Source organism: Penicillium verrucosum (assembly GCF_028828655.1).
Source record: "Penicillium verrucosum strain IBT 35672 chromosome Unknown utg000002l_segment0_segment0, whole genome shotgun sequence".
Lineage (NCBI taxonomy): Eukaryota > Fungi > Ascomycota > Eurotiomycetes > Eurotiales > Aspergillaceae > Penicillium > Penicillium verrucosum.
The window spans coordinates 3452752-3468688 of NW_026643211.1; the positions used below are offsets into that span (position 1 = coordinate 3452752).

At 50.5% G+C, this 15937-nt stretch overlaps 3 protein-coding genes across 3 annotated transcripts; 2 read left to right on the plus strand and 1 right to left on the minus strand.

Annotated features, from left to right (window-relative positions):
- Positions 1–1466: 1466 nt before the first annotated feature.
- Positions 1467–7129, minus strand: N7516_006963 (putative Rho guanyl nucleotide exchange factor; the record flags this gene model as incomplete). The annotated part of the gene is made up of 3 exons (XM_057219683.1): positions 1467–2600; positions 2652–6977; positions 7037–7129. The coding sequence occupies 3 exons, from the start codon at positions 7127–7129 to the stop codon at positions 1467–1469; spliced, it is 5553 nt and encodes a 1850-aa protein (XP_057073774.1).
- Positions 7130–8515: 1386 nt separating this feature from the next.
- On the plus strand, positions 8516–12480 carry N7516_006964 (telomerase reverse transcriptase; the record flags this gene model as incomplete). The annotated part of the gene is made up of 6 exons (XM_057219684.1): positions 8516–8959; positions 9017–9293; positions 9353–9595; positions 9653–10017; positions 10070–10507; positions 10570–12480. The coding sequence occupies 6 exons, from the start codon at positions 8516–8518 to the stop codon at positions 12478–12480; spliced, it is 3678 nt and encodes a 1225-aa protein (XP_057073775.1).
- A 904-nt stretch (positions 12481–13384) lies between these two features.
- N7516_006965 (putative TBC domain protein) lies at positions 13385–15720 on the plus strand (the record flags this gene model as incomplete). Its single annotated transcript, XM_057219685.1, has 2 exons — positions 13385–14579; positions 14636–15720. 2 exons carry the CDS (start codon positions 13385–13387, stop codon positions 15718–15720), a joined length of 2280 nt encoding a protein of 759 aa, XP_057073776.1.
- Between the last annotated feature and the right edge of the window lie 217 nt (positions 15721–15937).

Genomic DNA, 15937 nt, shown 5'->3' on the forward strand with positions numbered 1-15937 from the left:
ACTGCTTGGCTGTAGTTCATTTGCTAATTCGCATGGGTAACCTTGGAAGGACTTTCCCTACAGGCACCCCGAGATAGCGGGGACTTTCCTTGGTCGTTTGGGGTCAGCAAATCCGACGAAAGAGGTTTCAAAGGCAACTTGATATATTTCGGTCCTGTCTCCCTCGGTCCCTTACTACAATCGTGGCATATACCCGACGGATGGGCGGAAACGGACCTACCTGATATGGACTGACCCCCTTACACATATCACCTGTTAGGCCACTATTAGCCTTAGGGCAAGGGTAGATCATATGATACCACCGTTTCATTCTATAAAGCACGCCTATTTTAACATTTGATCCATCATGTTATAGTATTTAGACAAGTCGACCATATCAAAGTAGTTTTAGGGGCTCGACTACGAAAGGAGTAAAATCTAGAACCTCGGTAAACTGAACCCTCAACCTACTATCAAAGTAAGTATAGAGTAGGTGACAATGCCCAAATAAGTCATATAGCTAGTCGGACCATTCTCTAACCACTGCAACCAATTCACTGATTGGAGGCAGTCCCTTATAGCAATGATTGATGTTAACATCAGTCATTGCATGACTCGGTTACTATGAAGATGGAATATACTAGCTATTCTCCTCGATATCGGTCATAGTACATTCTGGCGTGTTACTAGCTCGCAAGCACAGGCCCCGAGGGATAGAGCAAATTTGAGCCACAGCAGCTCAAGTGGAAGGACGACCAAGGCTGTTGGGTTTGGCGTGACCATCCTGGTTGCAAAAGGTACCTATCTACCCCTGGCTATCACTTGATGTCAGAATGCTTACTATGTAATTTATTAAGACAAACCATCCATCCATGGATGGATACACACTAAAAGGAAAGCGGTGAATCTGTACTGTTGATATAGATTCAATGATACTTATAATTTGGACAAGTCTGCAGGATTTTAGGATTTTAGGATTTTATTAAAGAATTTAATTCACAAGAAAGAGGGGTATCTAAATGTGCCTCCCAGAGCTCTAGAAGAAGAGGTTCAGACGATGCGGTGAGATGGGAGGAAAGGAACGGAGGTCGGATGGAATGGACAGAGAGATCAGATAAAAACAACGGGGAGAGGAAAAGCAATTGAAATGAACAGAAAAAAAAAAAGAGAAAAAGTCCATAAATCATCAGTATGAGATTACGCCGAATAAAGCCAAAGCAGAGCAAAGCAACAAAGCAACAAAGCAGCAACATTGCAACTGGTGTAGTCACTTTTGTTTTTGCCCTGGGTCTTCAGGGGGTATTATTTTGAAGAAGTATGAAAACAGATCATGAAAAAAAAAAAAATCCAGGTAAAAGAAACATGGAATATCATCCTGTAATATCCTGTAGTTAGTATGGAACCTTTTGTGTTTTTTTTGTGTTCGTGCAGATTTTTGAAAAGACACTTGGCGAATACATCCGAAAACATGGCGTGAGGTTTTTTGATTAGATGCCGAGTCGAGCAAAATGCTTGTTCCAAATCCACCCAACTGTTCTGGTGGCATCGTCCTGATTGCGGGCAAGCCAGAGCTCGCCCTTCTCGCCTATGACGTCGAAAATATCCCCGGAGGCGTAGGTCAGATATGGATATCCGCCCTCGGTGCGAGTGTCGATGTTAAAGTCATAAACACTCGCGGCGCAGAACAACGTCGCAGGGCCCATGGGAGGGGGGCTGCGTTCAAAGTGCCCATCCACGACAGTATCACTTGGGGCATCCGACATGGGCATGGCGGACGAAAAGAATCCCGAGTATCGATCAGTCGGGGAAGTCGGCGCAATGCTCGAGTGCGAGGAGCCGTTGATCACATCTTCGAGGAAAGGCGTGTCTAGACTGAGTCTCGGCAGGCTTGGGAAAGGCTCGACGTCGCTGGTCCTGACAGGGGCGGGGGAGCTGGTGACTTGTTGCAGCAGTTGGCTGGGAGTGTCCGGGATCATTCGGCCAGATAGAATAGAATCAGCCCGGTAACGACTGCTGCGGCTGGAGTGGCTTTCCATCTGGGGAGACTGGAATGACTGGCTGCCGACGCTGAAATCCCGGGAAATGTTTGGTGAATCAGCATTTGAGCTGTTCACTGTAGAAGGACGGCGAGGCGACATGGGGTTTTGCTGTTCACTCGGTGAGAGGGGGACCAAATTGAGCGAATGAGCCATCATCGACCCGTTGCAGGAGCTTAGCTCCCCCATTCGTGCCTCCATCAAATTGTGGTCACTGTTGAAGTCGCTGATGAGCCTGTCAAGGTCATTGGGGAACAATTCCACATGAGCACCAATCTTTTTCTGTAGAACACTGTACCACACAGTTTGGATTTCGATGAAGTTCTTCAGACACGCCGCCATCAGTTTAGAAGTCAACCCATATAGTTTAGGCAATTCATCCTTCAAAGTATCGTTCAAAGCTAGGAACTGCTCGCCCTGCTCGGTGGTCTTCTTGTCAGGTTTGTCGCCACGGTCTTTGATGGCTTTGTAGCGCGCATATTCTGGGAGTCGCTTGTCGCGCTTCCGCATGACTCGCTGGGGTGCGTTGTAAAGTCCTAATAGTTCAACCATCGGATCGATGACCGTTTTGCGGACGACAGCGAGCTGTAATAAACGTTAGTATTCTGTTCGAAATATAAAAACGGTACAACATACATGTTCTGGGAGGGCAGTCGACACAAGTTCCTGAACTGTCATCTTGAACCGGTGCCACTTGCTCTCCAACTGTGGATATGGAGAAGGCGACATGCCAATAATCTCTTCGATCGAATCGGCATACTCGTTGAACTGGTTCACATAGAGTTGCACATCCCGGGAGTAACTCTCAGCGTCACGCATGACAACTTGCAACTGGAAATAGCCATCGCTAAGTTTCTGCGCTAGCGAATCATAGGTTTTATCTTCAAACAAATCGGAGAGGCCAACTTGCTGTCTGAACTTTTCCGTGCGGCGACCAAAGGCTTTAGAAAGACCGGTACGCACATCTGACTGGTTGCGCTTTCGACCGACAGCTTGACCAACGAGGTCTACTCGTTTTTTCAGTTCGTTGATACGGTGAGAAACATTTGTCACCTCTTCCAGGGCATTGGCAATTGCCGCTCGGTCCGGGTGGTCGTTTGGCGTTGACTCCAATAGGTCGCGGAGAATAAGAGGATACTTCAAGATTCTTTGCACCGGTTTAACGAGCAAAGAGTCCAAATCCCAGGCGGTTGTGAGATCCATGGCACCCTTCTGACATTCGCTCAGCCAAAAGCCCACTTTGGGACTACGCTGGGCGACCTGGAGTTTCTTGTTTGCGGCATCATGGTTCTTCAAGTAGTCGGTGTACACCTTTTCCATCTGCGTCATGTGGGTGACAAAAATCTGACCAACAGACGTCGCACGATCCTTTTCAAGCTCCGACATTCCTGCAAGTTCGGTTACTTCATCGGATTCTGGGGTTGTGGACTCGGCAGGCTGATTGTTGCGCTTTCGCTTGCTGGTCCATCGCAGAGCCTTTGGTATGACGTAGATGCTTTGAGCTGCTTGCTTGAGGTCATACAAGAACTTGTCGGAGAAGGCCGCAACCTGATCAGAATTGCCGAAGAGAACCTTGACATCATCAGGATCCAATACCGTGAGCGAGGTCCTCTTGTAGATGTCCTCAATGATTATCATATCATGACCAAAGGTATGTTCCGTATCGACGAGTTCTTTGATTATGTGGCGCCGCTTCTTGAGACGTCGTTGTTCCGGAGAAGGCGAATCCTTCGGCTCAACACGAAAGGTTTGCTCAGTGGACGGAACAAGTGAAGTGGCAGAGGAGTCAGCGGCCACAGTAGATTGAATAGACTCCAAATTTCGGAAAGAAGAGTCCTGGCTGCTGTCCGGGCTGTGTCCCGGACCTCTAGGAGCAGCCTGTGTACTGCGGTTGAGTCCAACGTAGCCCGATGGCTGGCTGCCAAGTGGCTCATTATCGGCTGAGTGTGTTGTTAGGGGCGGGAGGAATGCCGATGAAGAATAAACATGAGACCGAGTCTGCTCGTTGGAATCTTGGATATCAACCGAGACTCCAAGGCCATTGTTCGTACTCGATGCACCAGCGTCGTGGTGTGCCGAAGGCACCAGGCGGGGTGTGAGCACCCCTTCAGTACGCATGCCATCGGTTTCGGTGTTAGGAGTCAAGACCTCATCTTCAGCCGCGACCTGCATCCAGTCCATGATGGAGGGAGATGCATGTTCCCAGTCATCACGCCCAACCAAACTAGCCGTCTGTGAGAGTCTATCTGATGTTTGGAAGTCCTCAAATCCTGGCACGACAACTGGATCGTCAGTTAGACTATCGGGTCGCCCATATGTACATGTATCGGTGGGATGAGATCGAGGCTCGGATGAGGGGTGGATTGATGAGCCAGGGTGGTGGCTCCTGCCTCGCGTCAACTCCTCCAGGTAGAGCTGAGTGACACGTTTCGAATCCCATCTGCCCAATCTAGCCAAGCTTGGTGGAGTAGAGAAGGCATTGGATCGAAACTGGTCGGATGTCTGAAGTGTATTCGGTCCCATTACGCCGTGGTCCTGAATTGGAGCGGGTGGTTCGTCGTCCGCTATTGAAGCTGGCCTTGTTGAGACAGCTGAACAAGTTTCAATTGGTGGTTCTGTTTCACGGCCCTGTAGGAAAGAATCATCTCCACTCTCGTCACACTGCTCGTCACAGGTAGAATGTTGGTTTTGTCCAGAGGACCATGAACCCATACTCCACCGGTTGTGAAGATGAGTCCCATTTTGAGCCTGGTTCGTTAATACACGCTCAGGCTCTTGGGTATTGGTGCTACTAGACGAGTTGTAGTAGGTCGTGTCTCCAAGCATAATCTGGATGGACTCTCTGTCGTCGTTCTCTGAAAGACTGCAATCAGGTTCGTCGCATGAGTCGTCACTCGGGCTGGACCCGCGGATTTGCATTATTTGTTCCAGAATAGTTCGATGAGAAACGGTGGGATTGCCCTGGGGCAGCCCGGACTGCGGCTCCGGATCAAAAGTAGTGACATGGGTACCGTCCGAGTCCGATGTGGCACCCGAGTGTGTCGTGTCTTCATTGGCAGGCCGTCCCTCACCTGAAGTCGTTGGATTCACACCCTGTGGGAGGCCAAGAGTGGGAGAGTCCATTGTTGTGTGGGGTGCTGCCATATCCGAAGCCGGCAAGGCAGTGTTGAGATGCAGCCTAGGAACGGCTTGAGCCCTATTTTCCTCGTGATCAACCGAACCGGTCGACTCTTTGATCATCGTAGCCATCTCATCGGATGTCGGGGCGTTGGTCACAGGCGGGTTAGGGGTAATTGTAGGTTCATCCGTCAATTGCTTGGAATCTTTATGCGTCTCCTGCTCTCGTACCAAAGCGTGGCGTCGAAGCTTTGCAGCAGCTGATCTGTCCGATCCTCTGTCATTCTGTTTCTCTTGAACGCCTGGGTTGCTTGAATGTCGGTTGATTGCCTGTTGAATGTGCCGGCGACGAGCGTCAAAATCAACCTTGCCCAACTCAGGTAATTTGCGGTCAGGACGAGACCGCGAGTCACTATGGGTGGCGTGTTTTTGTAAATTCAAAACTCTATCTCCGATTTTGGGGCGTGGAGAGACCGCGGCACCATGTGAGACGGGTTGTCGGGGTCGTGAACTGCGCAACGGAGGCGACTTTTTAGGCGGTGGCTCAGCAATGTAGGCCTGAAGTCGCCGACTGGATTCGGACAATTGATTGCGGGTTCGACCGATTGTTAGATCCCGCTTACCGCGCGAGGTTGTCGCGAACGAAGCGGGATCATCTGCTGGCATGCGGGGAGGGCTTTGTTTCGGCGATGGAAGAGGCAGGCGGCTACTGCCCTTGGGCGGCGAGGTAATTGCGGCGGATCGGCTGCTGAAGGTTGGATTGGAGGATGGTGATAAGCTTCCGGGACCGGAAGCAGCGACGAGACGCTGCGAGGAGACAGGAATGCGAGACTTGGAATTTGGACTGCCCGAGGGCGACCGATGATCGGGCTTGGTCCGCAGCAAGGGCGCGGGTACCGCCATTTCAGGTTTCCACGGTTCTGCAAGGGGTTCTCTTATTTTATCCAAGTCACTTTGAACCCGGCGATGTTTGCCGGTGGTATTTATCCCGGCGTGGACTGCCTCCAAAGAAGTTGTGTGTCCAAGATACCATGCAGTAGGTGTGAGTGGTGTTTTTGTTGGATGTTGATCGCGATGGTCAAGGAAGGCTGGGTTTGGGCTTGGAATACTTCCATCCGACCCGCGGCGTTGTTGTAGACGCGATATGACTCCGTTGTTCAATTGTGTGTTGATCGGCAACAGGTCACCAAACAATGGCCGACGAGGATGCGACTCTGTGGTCCGTTGAAACAGGGGCGGCGGAATAACACTCTTCGTGGCTAGTGGCGGACCGAATCTATCTGTCTCTGGCGATGATGGGGTCGAATCACGATACTGACGACGCCGTGGCAACACGCGATTTCGCTCTCCGTCGACACTTCCGGAAGGGCTCGGTGCCCTTGAGGTTGGATGAGAAATAGAGGGCAAAGGGAGGATCTGATCAGAGGTTTTGTTGAACTTGTTGACAAGATCTTTGAATGAGGGCTGCCGTGACCTTGCGTTCGCGTGTAATGGGGGTATGTTGGTCGAGGAAGCTCCTAATGTTGGAGAATCTGATGTTGAACGATAAGGTTGACGTCTAACGCGCGATGACTCCAACAAGTTTGTTGGCAGGGGTGACACTTTGTCACCGACTGCAGGATAATCGGCCGCAGCCATGCCCGTTCTTACATCTCCGAACCCCTCTCTTACATTGGATGAAGTTCCTGGCAGGGATCCACGCTGGCGATAATAGTCAGCAGGGTCTGGAGACTCCCCTCTACGATCTTCCAATTGATCGCCCGACAGATAATTTGTGGAAGTGGAGGGATTATGGGGTCGAATGAAGCCCGACGGTAGTGGAGAATACGTGGTCGATGATTGTGCCTGGGGGAGAAAGAGACGGTCGGCGAGTCACCTAAAGAAGTGGTAGTGTGACCACTAACAGATTGGCCAAATACCGGAGTCGACGATTGTCGCCCAAACGGAGGCGGGTCGCGATACCGGACATCAAAACCCTGCTCGTCACCGCCAGACATCTTGCATGCTTCAGGCCGACAGGTCGACGTGGACTGGTCGCGGCCTTTCGGTTCTGGGCGGGTTGAGCTGGTGCGTTGTTCCGGGATGGTCGCCCAACGGGAATGTCGCAGGTGAGTCGATTCAGGCTACAAAGCAATCCTCTCGGGTGGCGCACACCCATTCAGCATTCATATTTGAGACACTCGCAAAACAAGAAAAAAAAATGTTATCGACGACGATATCGAGGGGATATGTCCCCCGTCGAACCTAAATCGAAAAGGTTGGAATGGAGTTCGGATCGGAGGGATCGGAGGAGGGTAAAGTGGTGAGATCGATGATCGGCCAGTTGCCGAAATTACACTCTAGCGAGGGGAAGGATAAATAGGAGGGTCGAGCTCAGGACTGGCGGTTTGCCTCGCAGCAGTGGACGCTGATAGGCGATGAGACCTGGTAGTTTTGAGGGGTTTGAAAGCGAATCCTAGCGGTGGGCCAATTTGTTAGCTCTCCGGGCCAATCCGTTTTGACGGGCTGACATACACTAGTGACAATGTGAGGTTACAGTGTCGATCTATTTTTGGTTTTGTGTTGGATAAATGAAATTGACGAGTTCAAAAAGAGGCAGAAAGGGAAGAGAAGAGAAGAAAGAAATTGGGGGTGGGATAATATGTTTTTTAAGGTGAAACTGAATTTGGGGAAGTGTGGATTTCGTGGATTTCGTGGATATCGTTGGATTTGGATTTCTTTGTTTTTTTTTGTTCATTGTTGTACTCCGGTACGGAGTACTTTGTAGGGCTGTACTGTATGTATAATATAGGTGATTGTATACATCTTTTTTTTCGGTAAATGTATATATTCCTGTATATATTGTAGCTACATATGTAGTGAAATACTTCCATCACATCTCAATGACACCTACAATACTGTAAATAAATGTATGTATCTTGTATGTCAACTTCATCAACTTCAGGAACGAGATTAATTGACCTTGATCCATGGATGACGCAGTGGGGACGCAATGGCCAGGTATCTAGACTGCCCCGTTCCATGGTTCACTTCGATGTTTAATTGGTCGCCTTGATTGGTTCCTGCCATGTTCCTGCCCTGTTCCTGTTTCACGTGAAGGTTCTTATATTATGTATACCTATAGTTAGGTACTCCGTACGGTGTATCATCCATCTGTAAAGAAAAAAAAACTAATACTAGGAAGGTACCCCGAATTCGAAAAAAGCGAGAGAGTATTCACACACCCGAACTTCCTGTTTGCTGCGGAAACCTTGACGCGTCGCGCGTCAGGGAACTCGTCGCCTAAATCTATCGACACGCAATGGAGTAAAACCAACCTTGGAAAAAAAAAAAAAAGCAAGCCATAGGGATCTGAACAGAAGTTACACCTCAAATCGCCTAACATGGGCAAAAAGCGGAAAAGACCTATCAAGGACGGGCCCACGTCCTCGTCTCACATGGGTATCACCACATCTCCCCGCCGTTTCAGAACCCCCCATGCGCCAATTTCCCTGGGAACAAAAACAAGCCACCCCGTTATCTCCCTGTACTACCAACAGGTCGTACCCTTGCGGGAGTACCTGCTCCAGCAACTTCCCGTGACCTCCAAGTCGCGTCGGCGTCGCATCCTAACATTGGGCTCGCGTGAAGACCAAGACCCCAACGCACAATCTCAAACATCCCAACCATTGGCGCAGCTACTAGACTCCACCCTGGTGGGTGTGCTCAAGGAATCTTCTCCGACCCTCAATTCGGAGCGACAAAAGCAATACTCATCTTTTAATAAGTCTCAATTGCAGTCGAGTCTCGTCAGCACCGATACGGGGCCAACCTGTCCGCAGTCTGAGGTGCGCCCATAACGTGCGAATTATTTCTAGGTATCCGACTGCTAACCCTTGTTGCAGGTGGTTGATTTTGTGATCTGGAAACTTTTCAGTCAGAGCACTGGGTCCTACCAAAGGCCCGAGCATTTGCTGACGCATGGCTTCCAACGCCCGTATAATGGGCAAAATGCTCAACAATTCCCGAATCAGAATGTGCAAGTTCTCAAAGAGGGTACATGGGCAAAGGTCCTCGACTTACTCGGTAACAATGGCGAGGAAATTATGATGCAACTCCTTTTCGATTGCGGAGTTTTTGCCGCTATCGACGCTCGAAAGGGAATATACTACCAACTCAGTGGTATGGTTTTGTCAAGGTGTGGCGAGGGACCTGAGCCTAATTAGCTGATATTTCTCTAGGTCTGCCGCTCTCGGTACTCGAGCCTTTGAGCGATGCGTCCTCAGGAGCCAATGGATTTGCGACTACAAAACAGGATCCAATGCCTACCATTGATCAGAGACATCCCAAAGAGGAATCCCATCGCAAACGGACTTCTGATAAGACACTCAAAAGTCCAAACAGCATTGTGTTTCTACGACGGCGTATTCTCTATGGACGCGTCGAGTTCAAAAAGAAAGCACCCTCTGGACTAGGACAGACACGTACGTCCTTCGCCGTTTGAACATCGAATTCTAGGTCTAAGCTAATTTCCACTCTAGATGTCCTTAGCCGCTTTTCATCGCTTGATTCAATGGCGCAAACAGTCCATATAATGAAGTACATCTTTCCCCGGCAATTTGGCCTGCTGAATGTGTTCAAGTTGGACTCGGATAGCCGCAACATCATGGATGACTCGAAGACTTTCATGTTTCGTGAGAGTGAGATATCTCGTTTGGATGAAGAGAAACGACTCCAGCGGCCCCAGCCCAAGAATGAATTTACAGCCGCAGATTGTGGCGGCGTGGGAAGTTTCAAGGTACCTAGGAGGCTTCGTGGAATTACTATAGAGCTTGTCCGGAAGCTCCGGAACCGCAATGCACAATGCTCCTACGGAGAGTTACTGCGATACTATTGTCCAACCGAAGTGAGACACATTTGTTTACAATGGCTAAGATTGTGTAGCTGACCTTTGGCAGCAAACCGGACCTAGCCAACTTGGCGCATTTGCCTCCACACCTGATGCCAAAAAAAGCGAGCCTATCTCCTCTCTCCAGTCAAATTTAGTAACACAGGTGCAAATTAATCACCCGTCGTCAAGTGATAGTTCGGCGCAAACCTCAGGTGATGCCTCGAGATTAGAGCCGCACATGGCTGTCAACGCATCTTGTGGAATAGATGCGGAGAAACCAGGGACTCGAAAAACTCAAGTCAGTCTAACTGATTATGCGACTCCGGCGTCTTCTGTCTCAGCTTTTTGTCGAGCGGTGATCCAGAAATTGATCCCCCGACAATTTTGGGGGGTTGGTCCGGATGGTATTTCGAACTTAAAGCTTGTTCTCAGGCATGTTGACCGGTTTATCAAATTGCGCCGATTCGAAAGTCTAAGTCTGCACGAAGTATGCAAAGGCATCAAGGTTGGTCATCGTTCGCACTGGACTGATCGTCTGAGACAAAGCCGTACTGATCGACACGCTAGATAACAAGCGTTCCTTGGCTAGAGCCACCGCAGGTCCAGACTACTCCATCATCTGAGACAAGATCGAAAATCGCCTTGTCTGACTTGCACAAACGCACCGAACTATTTCATGAATTCATGTTTTGGATTTTCGATTCAATTCTTATTCCTCTCATTCGTTCGCACTTCTATGTCACCGAGTCTCAAACGCACCGAAACCGCCTTTTCTATTTCCGCCATGATATGTGGCAGCAGTTGACCCAGCAACCTTTCGGGGAGTTGAAGGCAACGATGTTCGAGGAGCTCGAACCAGATCAAGCCCAACGTGTGCTGACACGGCGATCTCTTGGGTTCGGTGCTCTCCGTTTGCTTCCCAAATCTACAGGCCTCCGGCCCATCTTGAATCTTCGCAAACGAGCTTTGAAGCAATCGTCATGGGGGCAACGGCGCACGTACCTTGCCGCCAGCATCAATACAAGTATTACACCTATCTATAACATGCTGACCTACGAGCGACAGCAAGCTCCTGCCAAATTGGGTTCCTCAATGCTCTCTATTGGAGACATGCACCGCCGATTGAAGGCGTACAAAGAACAATTGTCCAAGAGACTGCCCTCGGGTCCTAAAGCTTCGAAATCCAAGCTCCCACAGATGTACTTTGTCAAACTTGACATCAAAGCTTGTTTTGATACCATCCCCCAGAAAAGATTGCTTGATTTGATCGAAGAGCTGGTCTCTGAAGAGAGCTACCGTATCTCGAAGCACATCGAATTCCAACCACCCGCCCCAAATACGCAAAAAGGGAAGCCCACACGAAGATTTATGGGCCGCGCTGCGCCTGCGACGAGACCGCAACACCTACCCGATTACGTCAACAGCGGAGGCACGGCGCGAAAGCCTAATACAGTTTTTGTTGACTGTATAGCTCAGAAAAATCATGATACTGATAATCTTCTGGCCCTCCTCGATGAACATGTTCGACACAACCTCGTGAAGATAGGCAGGAAATATTTCCGCCAACGCAACGGCATCCCCCAAGGCTCCGTGCTATCCAGCATCCTTTGCAATTTCTTCTACGCTGAGTTAGAACGAAAGGTACTGGGTTTTATCAAACCCGAGGATTCTCTACTCCTGCGGCTCGTGGATGACTTCCTCCTGATCACACCAAATGCAGCCGTGGCCATGCAGTTCCTGGAAGTAATGATCCGGGGCCAACCAGCATACGGCGTACAAGTCAATCCGGCCAAAAGCATGGCCAATTTCAGCGCAACAGTTGACGGGATTTTACTCCCCAGACTAGAAAGGACCACTTTATTCCCGTATTGTGGTCGTCTCATCGACACCCATACTCTAGAATTCCACCACGATCGAGATCGCATCTTAGAGGGCGGCGAGTCAGCTGCTGCTACTCTCTCCAACACCTTAACCGTGGAGTCCACCCGCCTCCCCGGCCGCACCTTTCACCGTAAAGTGCTCTCCTCGTTCCGTCTGCAGCTGCATGTCATGTACATCGATGACGGGCACAACTCACGCGCAGTTGTGCTAGCCAACCTCTACTGCAGCTTCATCACTTCTGCCATGAAGATGTACCGCTACATGAAGTCACTTCGGGGCCGTGCGCATCCTGGCCCCGCGATCATAACACAGACTATCCACGATCTAATTTCGCAGACGAATGGCATGATCCAGGCCCGGCGTGCTGCTAATTCGGAGTCTTCATTCTCGTGTTTCGTCCAACGATCCCATCTGCAGTATCTGGCTTCTGCGGCGTTTCGATTTGTTTTGAAGCGCAAGCAAACCCGGTATGTGATGGTGCTCCGTTGGCTGGACGCGCTGATCAAAGATGCTCGACCCACATCAGATTCCGAGGCTTTGAGGATGACGCAGGTTGTGAAGAAGGGAAATGCGATGTTTGAGGAATGGCGGTTCTAGAATAGTTCTAGAGTGCTGGACTGTGGAATGTAATGTCGACAGATCCAAAATAATCAGTGTAATTGTACAATCAATTGCTCTCACCATTGTACACTATCTCCTAGGGCCAATTATTAAACACTATAGGATAACTAGTTACATACTGTGCCACGTCTATTCAGCCTGTCTTGGGTATAAATCCAACTAAATCCGACTAAAAGTGATCATGGTTCAGGGGTTCAGATCCATATAATCTGTGTTCAGAGTCTTCCAAGGCTGTGTAAGTCTATCCCTTCCCATCTAGGCAGAGATCGGTTTATCTCCAGAAATGTATTCAATACTTAATCGGTACTTCTTGATCACCCCTTTTGTACTAGTGCGGTGAAGTATCCCCGAGGTACCCCCCCTGTTCTCGGCCAGACCGAGTGCGGCACTGCCTGAGGCTCTCTCTCTCCGCTTGCAGTCTTGAGCATCACAGTTTCTCTTCTTTTTTCACTTTCTTTGAAATTTCTTGCCTTCGTCTCTCGTTTGAATCTTTTACTTCTTTTCTACTTACTTCCATACCCCCACACTCATTTCTCGCCTTTTTTGTTTACACTCTAACCTCCCCCCCTGGCCCCCCATGGTCACCCCGTAATCTTCTCTCCTGATCCCTCTTTACAACGATTACACCTGATCTGGATTTCATCAGGCTGCGGCTGTGCCTGCAATTCGCTTCTACATTAATTGACCTCTATTGCGGTGTTATTGTTTCCTGTCTGAAACCCCTCGACCACTCTCTCATCCAAAAACCCCCGATCCTCGCGTTCATTGTTGACCCCTTCCGGCCATCCCGTTGAATTTCCTTCCACCCTGTCTGTGTGTGTTTTTTCCGGGTAGATCAGAATTGTGGGGGATCAATTCATCTTAATAATTACATGAGATCATGACCACCGTTTTACCGACACCCAATTCTCCCCCCGAGCTCTCCGGGTCCAAATCCTCCAAATCCTCCTCGTTTCATTCCTCCTCCCACCTGGACGGTCCGGACAGTATCTTTACCGACATCTCGAATTTCGAAGACATCGGCTTGGAAGATGACGCCGACCTGTCATACGCAGATCCACCAAGCTCCTACGGCCGCTCTGGGGTAATGTCACGGTCGCCCGCCCCCAGAATGTCAAACAAAGTCCCCGCGACCTCGACTCGCGACTTGACCGCGACCCCAAAGCCTCGCAAGCGAAGCCCCCTACCCCCGATTCACAGTGGATCGGCCAATGCGTCGGCAGGCTCCCTCACGGCGAGAGCAGCAAACCGGACACATTCGAGCAACACACTGCAGTCACCCGGTTTGACACCATCGCAAGCTCGCCGTTCACGATCTGTCTCACCACTACGGCCGACATCCAGTCGCTCTACCTCGAGCACCAGCCTAGGTCTATCTCCGGTATCCGCACGAGTGCCCATCCAGAAACAAACCTGGCAACCGAATCGCAAGTCGCTTAAAGACCTGGAGGAAGAATACCATGATTCGGACGATGAACTACCAGACGATGCAAGTCTGTGGAACATTCCTATTTCTCCGCGGCCAGCCCAAGAACGGGCTCCATCACGGTCTACCAGTCCAAATGGTCGCAGCCCAGGGCGGCGACCTCTGCCTATCCAGCACACCGTAGTGGGAAGCGATAAGCCAGTGTCACCCGAAAACACGGCCAAGGCATCCCGCATGAAGCGTGTACAGCGATCGAGCTCCGCAGGACCGGAGCGTGGACAACTCTCGCCACGCAACCCTCGCACCTACTCGTATAACAGTTATCTATCTGACTTGTCCGAGGAAGCAAAGATCATCACTGAAGCTCTGGAGCTGCATGCTGATGATAGAGATCGCAAGCGGGAAGACCATGTTCAAACTGGTGCTTCGCGGAAGTCTAGCGAAGACTCGCATCGCGCATCTCGCGATGCTGTCACTTTGCCGCCTCTGCAGAAGTCAAATATCATGATCGATCCGCTGCCAATTAGCAAGGAGAAAGAAAAGGTCCTATCGCGGACACGCCCAAGTTGGCTTCCGCCTAAGGACCAGAAGGAGGAGAAAAAGCACCTGAGGCAGTATCAGCAAATGATGGCCCAGTCTCGAGAACTCGGTATGTGCTCAAAGAAGATCCCCGAAGTATTGTCAGCCTTCTAATTGGTATTTCAGAGAAACGCAAAGCTGCTAAGGTTGCAAATGCGCAGTGTGAAAAGGACAACACCCGAGCAACACTACAGAACATATGGGATGAATACGTGTATCCAAATTGGGAGCTCGCTCTCCGCGAGCCCCGAATTCGCGAGTTATGGTGGCGAGGAATTCCACCTCGCAATCGAGGCACTATATGGGAGCGAGCTATTGGCAATGAACTAGCATTAACCGAGGAAACCTTTACCAAAGCGCTTCAGCGAGCAAAGGATCTGCAAAGCAAGAAGGATGGAGAAAGCGAGAAAAACAAACGACTACTAGACTGCTTCGAGGCAATCGAAACAGACGTGCCCAAGGCCTTCCCAGATCTGAACATCTTCCAAGAAGGCGGTCCACTACGGGAAACCCTCACTGACGTCCTGAAAGCATATTGCATGTACCGCAGCGATGTAGGCTACATACACGGCCTACACACTATCGCCGCCCTCCTCCTTTTGCAATTCCCCACTCCCGCTTCCGCCTTCCTCGCCATGGCCAACGCGCTCAACCGTCCTTTACCCGTCGCGTTCCTCACTTGGGACCGCGGCGCCATGGCTCGCACCTACACATTGGCCTCAGATACCTTGCGCTACAAGTTCCCTCGTCTGCACACTCATCTGACGGAAACCCTCCACTTCTCCGAGGCGGAGATCTGGGAGCCGATCTTCCGCTCGCTTCTGACAAACGGCCTGGACCTCGAGCGCATCTCCCGCGTCTGGGACTGCTGGGTCTTCGAGGGTGACCGCATCATGATCCGCTCCGCCGTCGCCATTCTGGGCTGTCTCCAGGCCCAACTGTTCTCCTTTCGCCAAACTGATGACCAGTCCCGTCTTGCTGTGCGCGACGTGCTGGGCTGGGGTCCCCGCAATCATGGAGTAAACACCCAGAAACCCAAAGAGCGGCACAGCGCACCTGCTGCAGCTGGCTTTGGGGGTGGGCAACTTGAGAACCCCGGCGTTGGTGATTATTGGGTTCTTACTGCTGCAGGCAACGAGGATGGGTTTATGAGGGCCGTCCGAGAGGCTGGGAAGGTGCGCCAGCCAATTCAGCCAACTGAGCAGGCTTAATATCCTTGCTGGGTATGACACGGGCTGTGTTTGGTTGCGCCTTCACTTCTTTGTTTTTCCCTCTTACCATACCCCCCACGATGCTTCATCCATCTTGACATCCGCTCGCTATCCCAGAAAATGCATAGCATGACATCAGACCCTAGCCAACGTGTCTATATTTTACCCTGTATACACACATGTCACTCGCTGCACAGCCGCTTTGTCTATTTTCTAT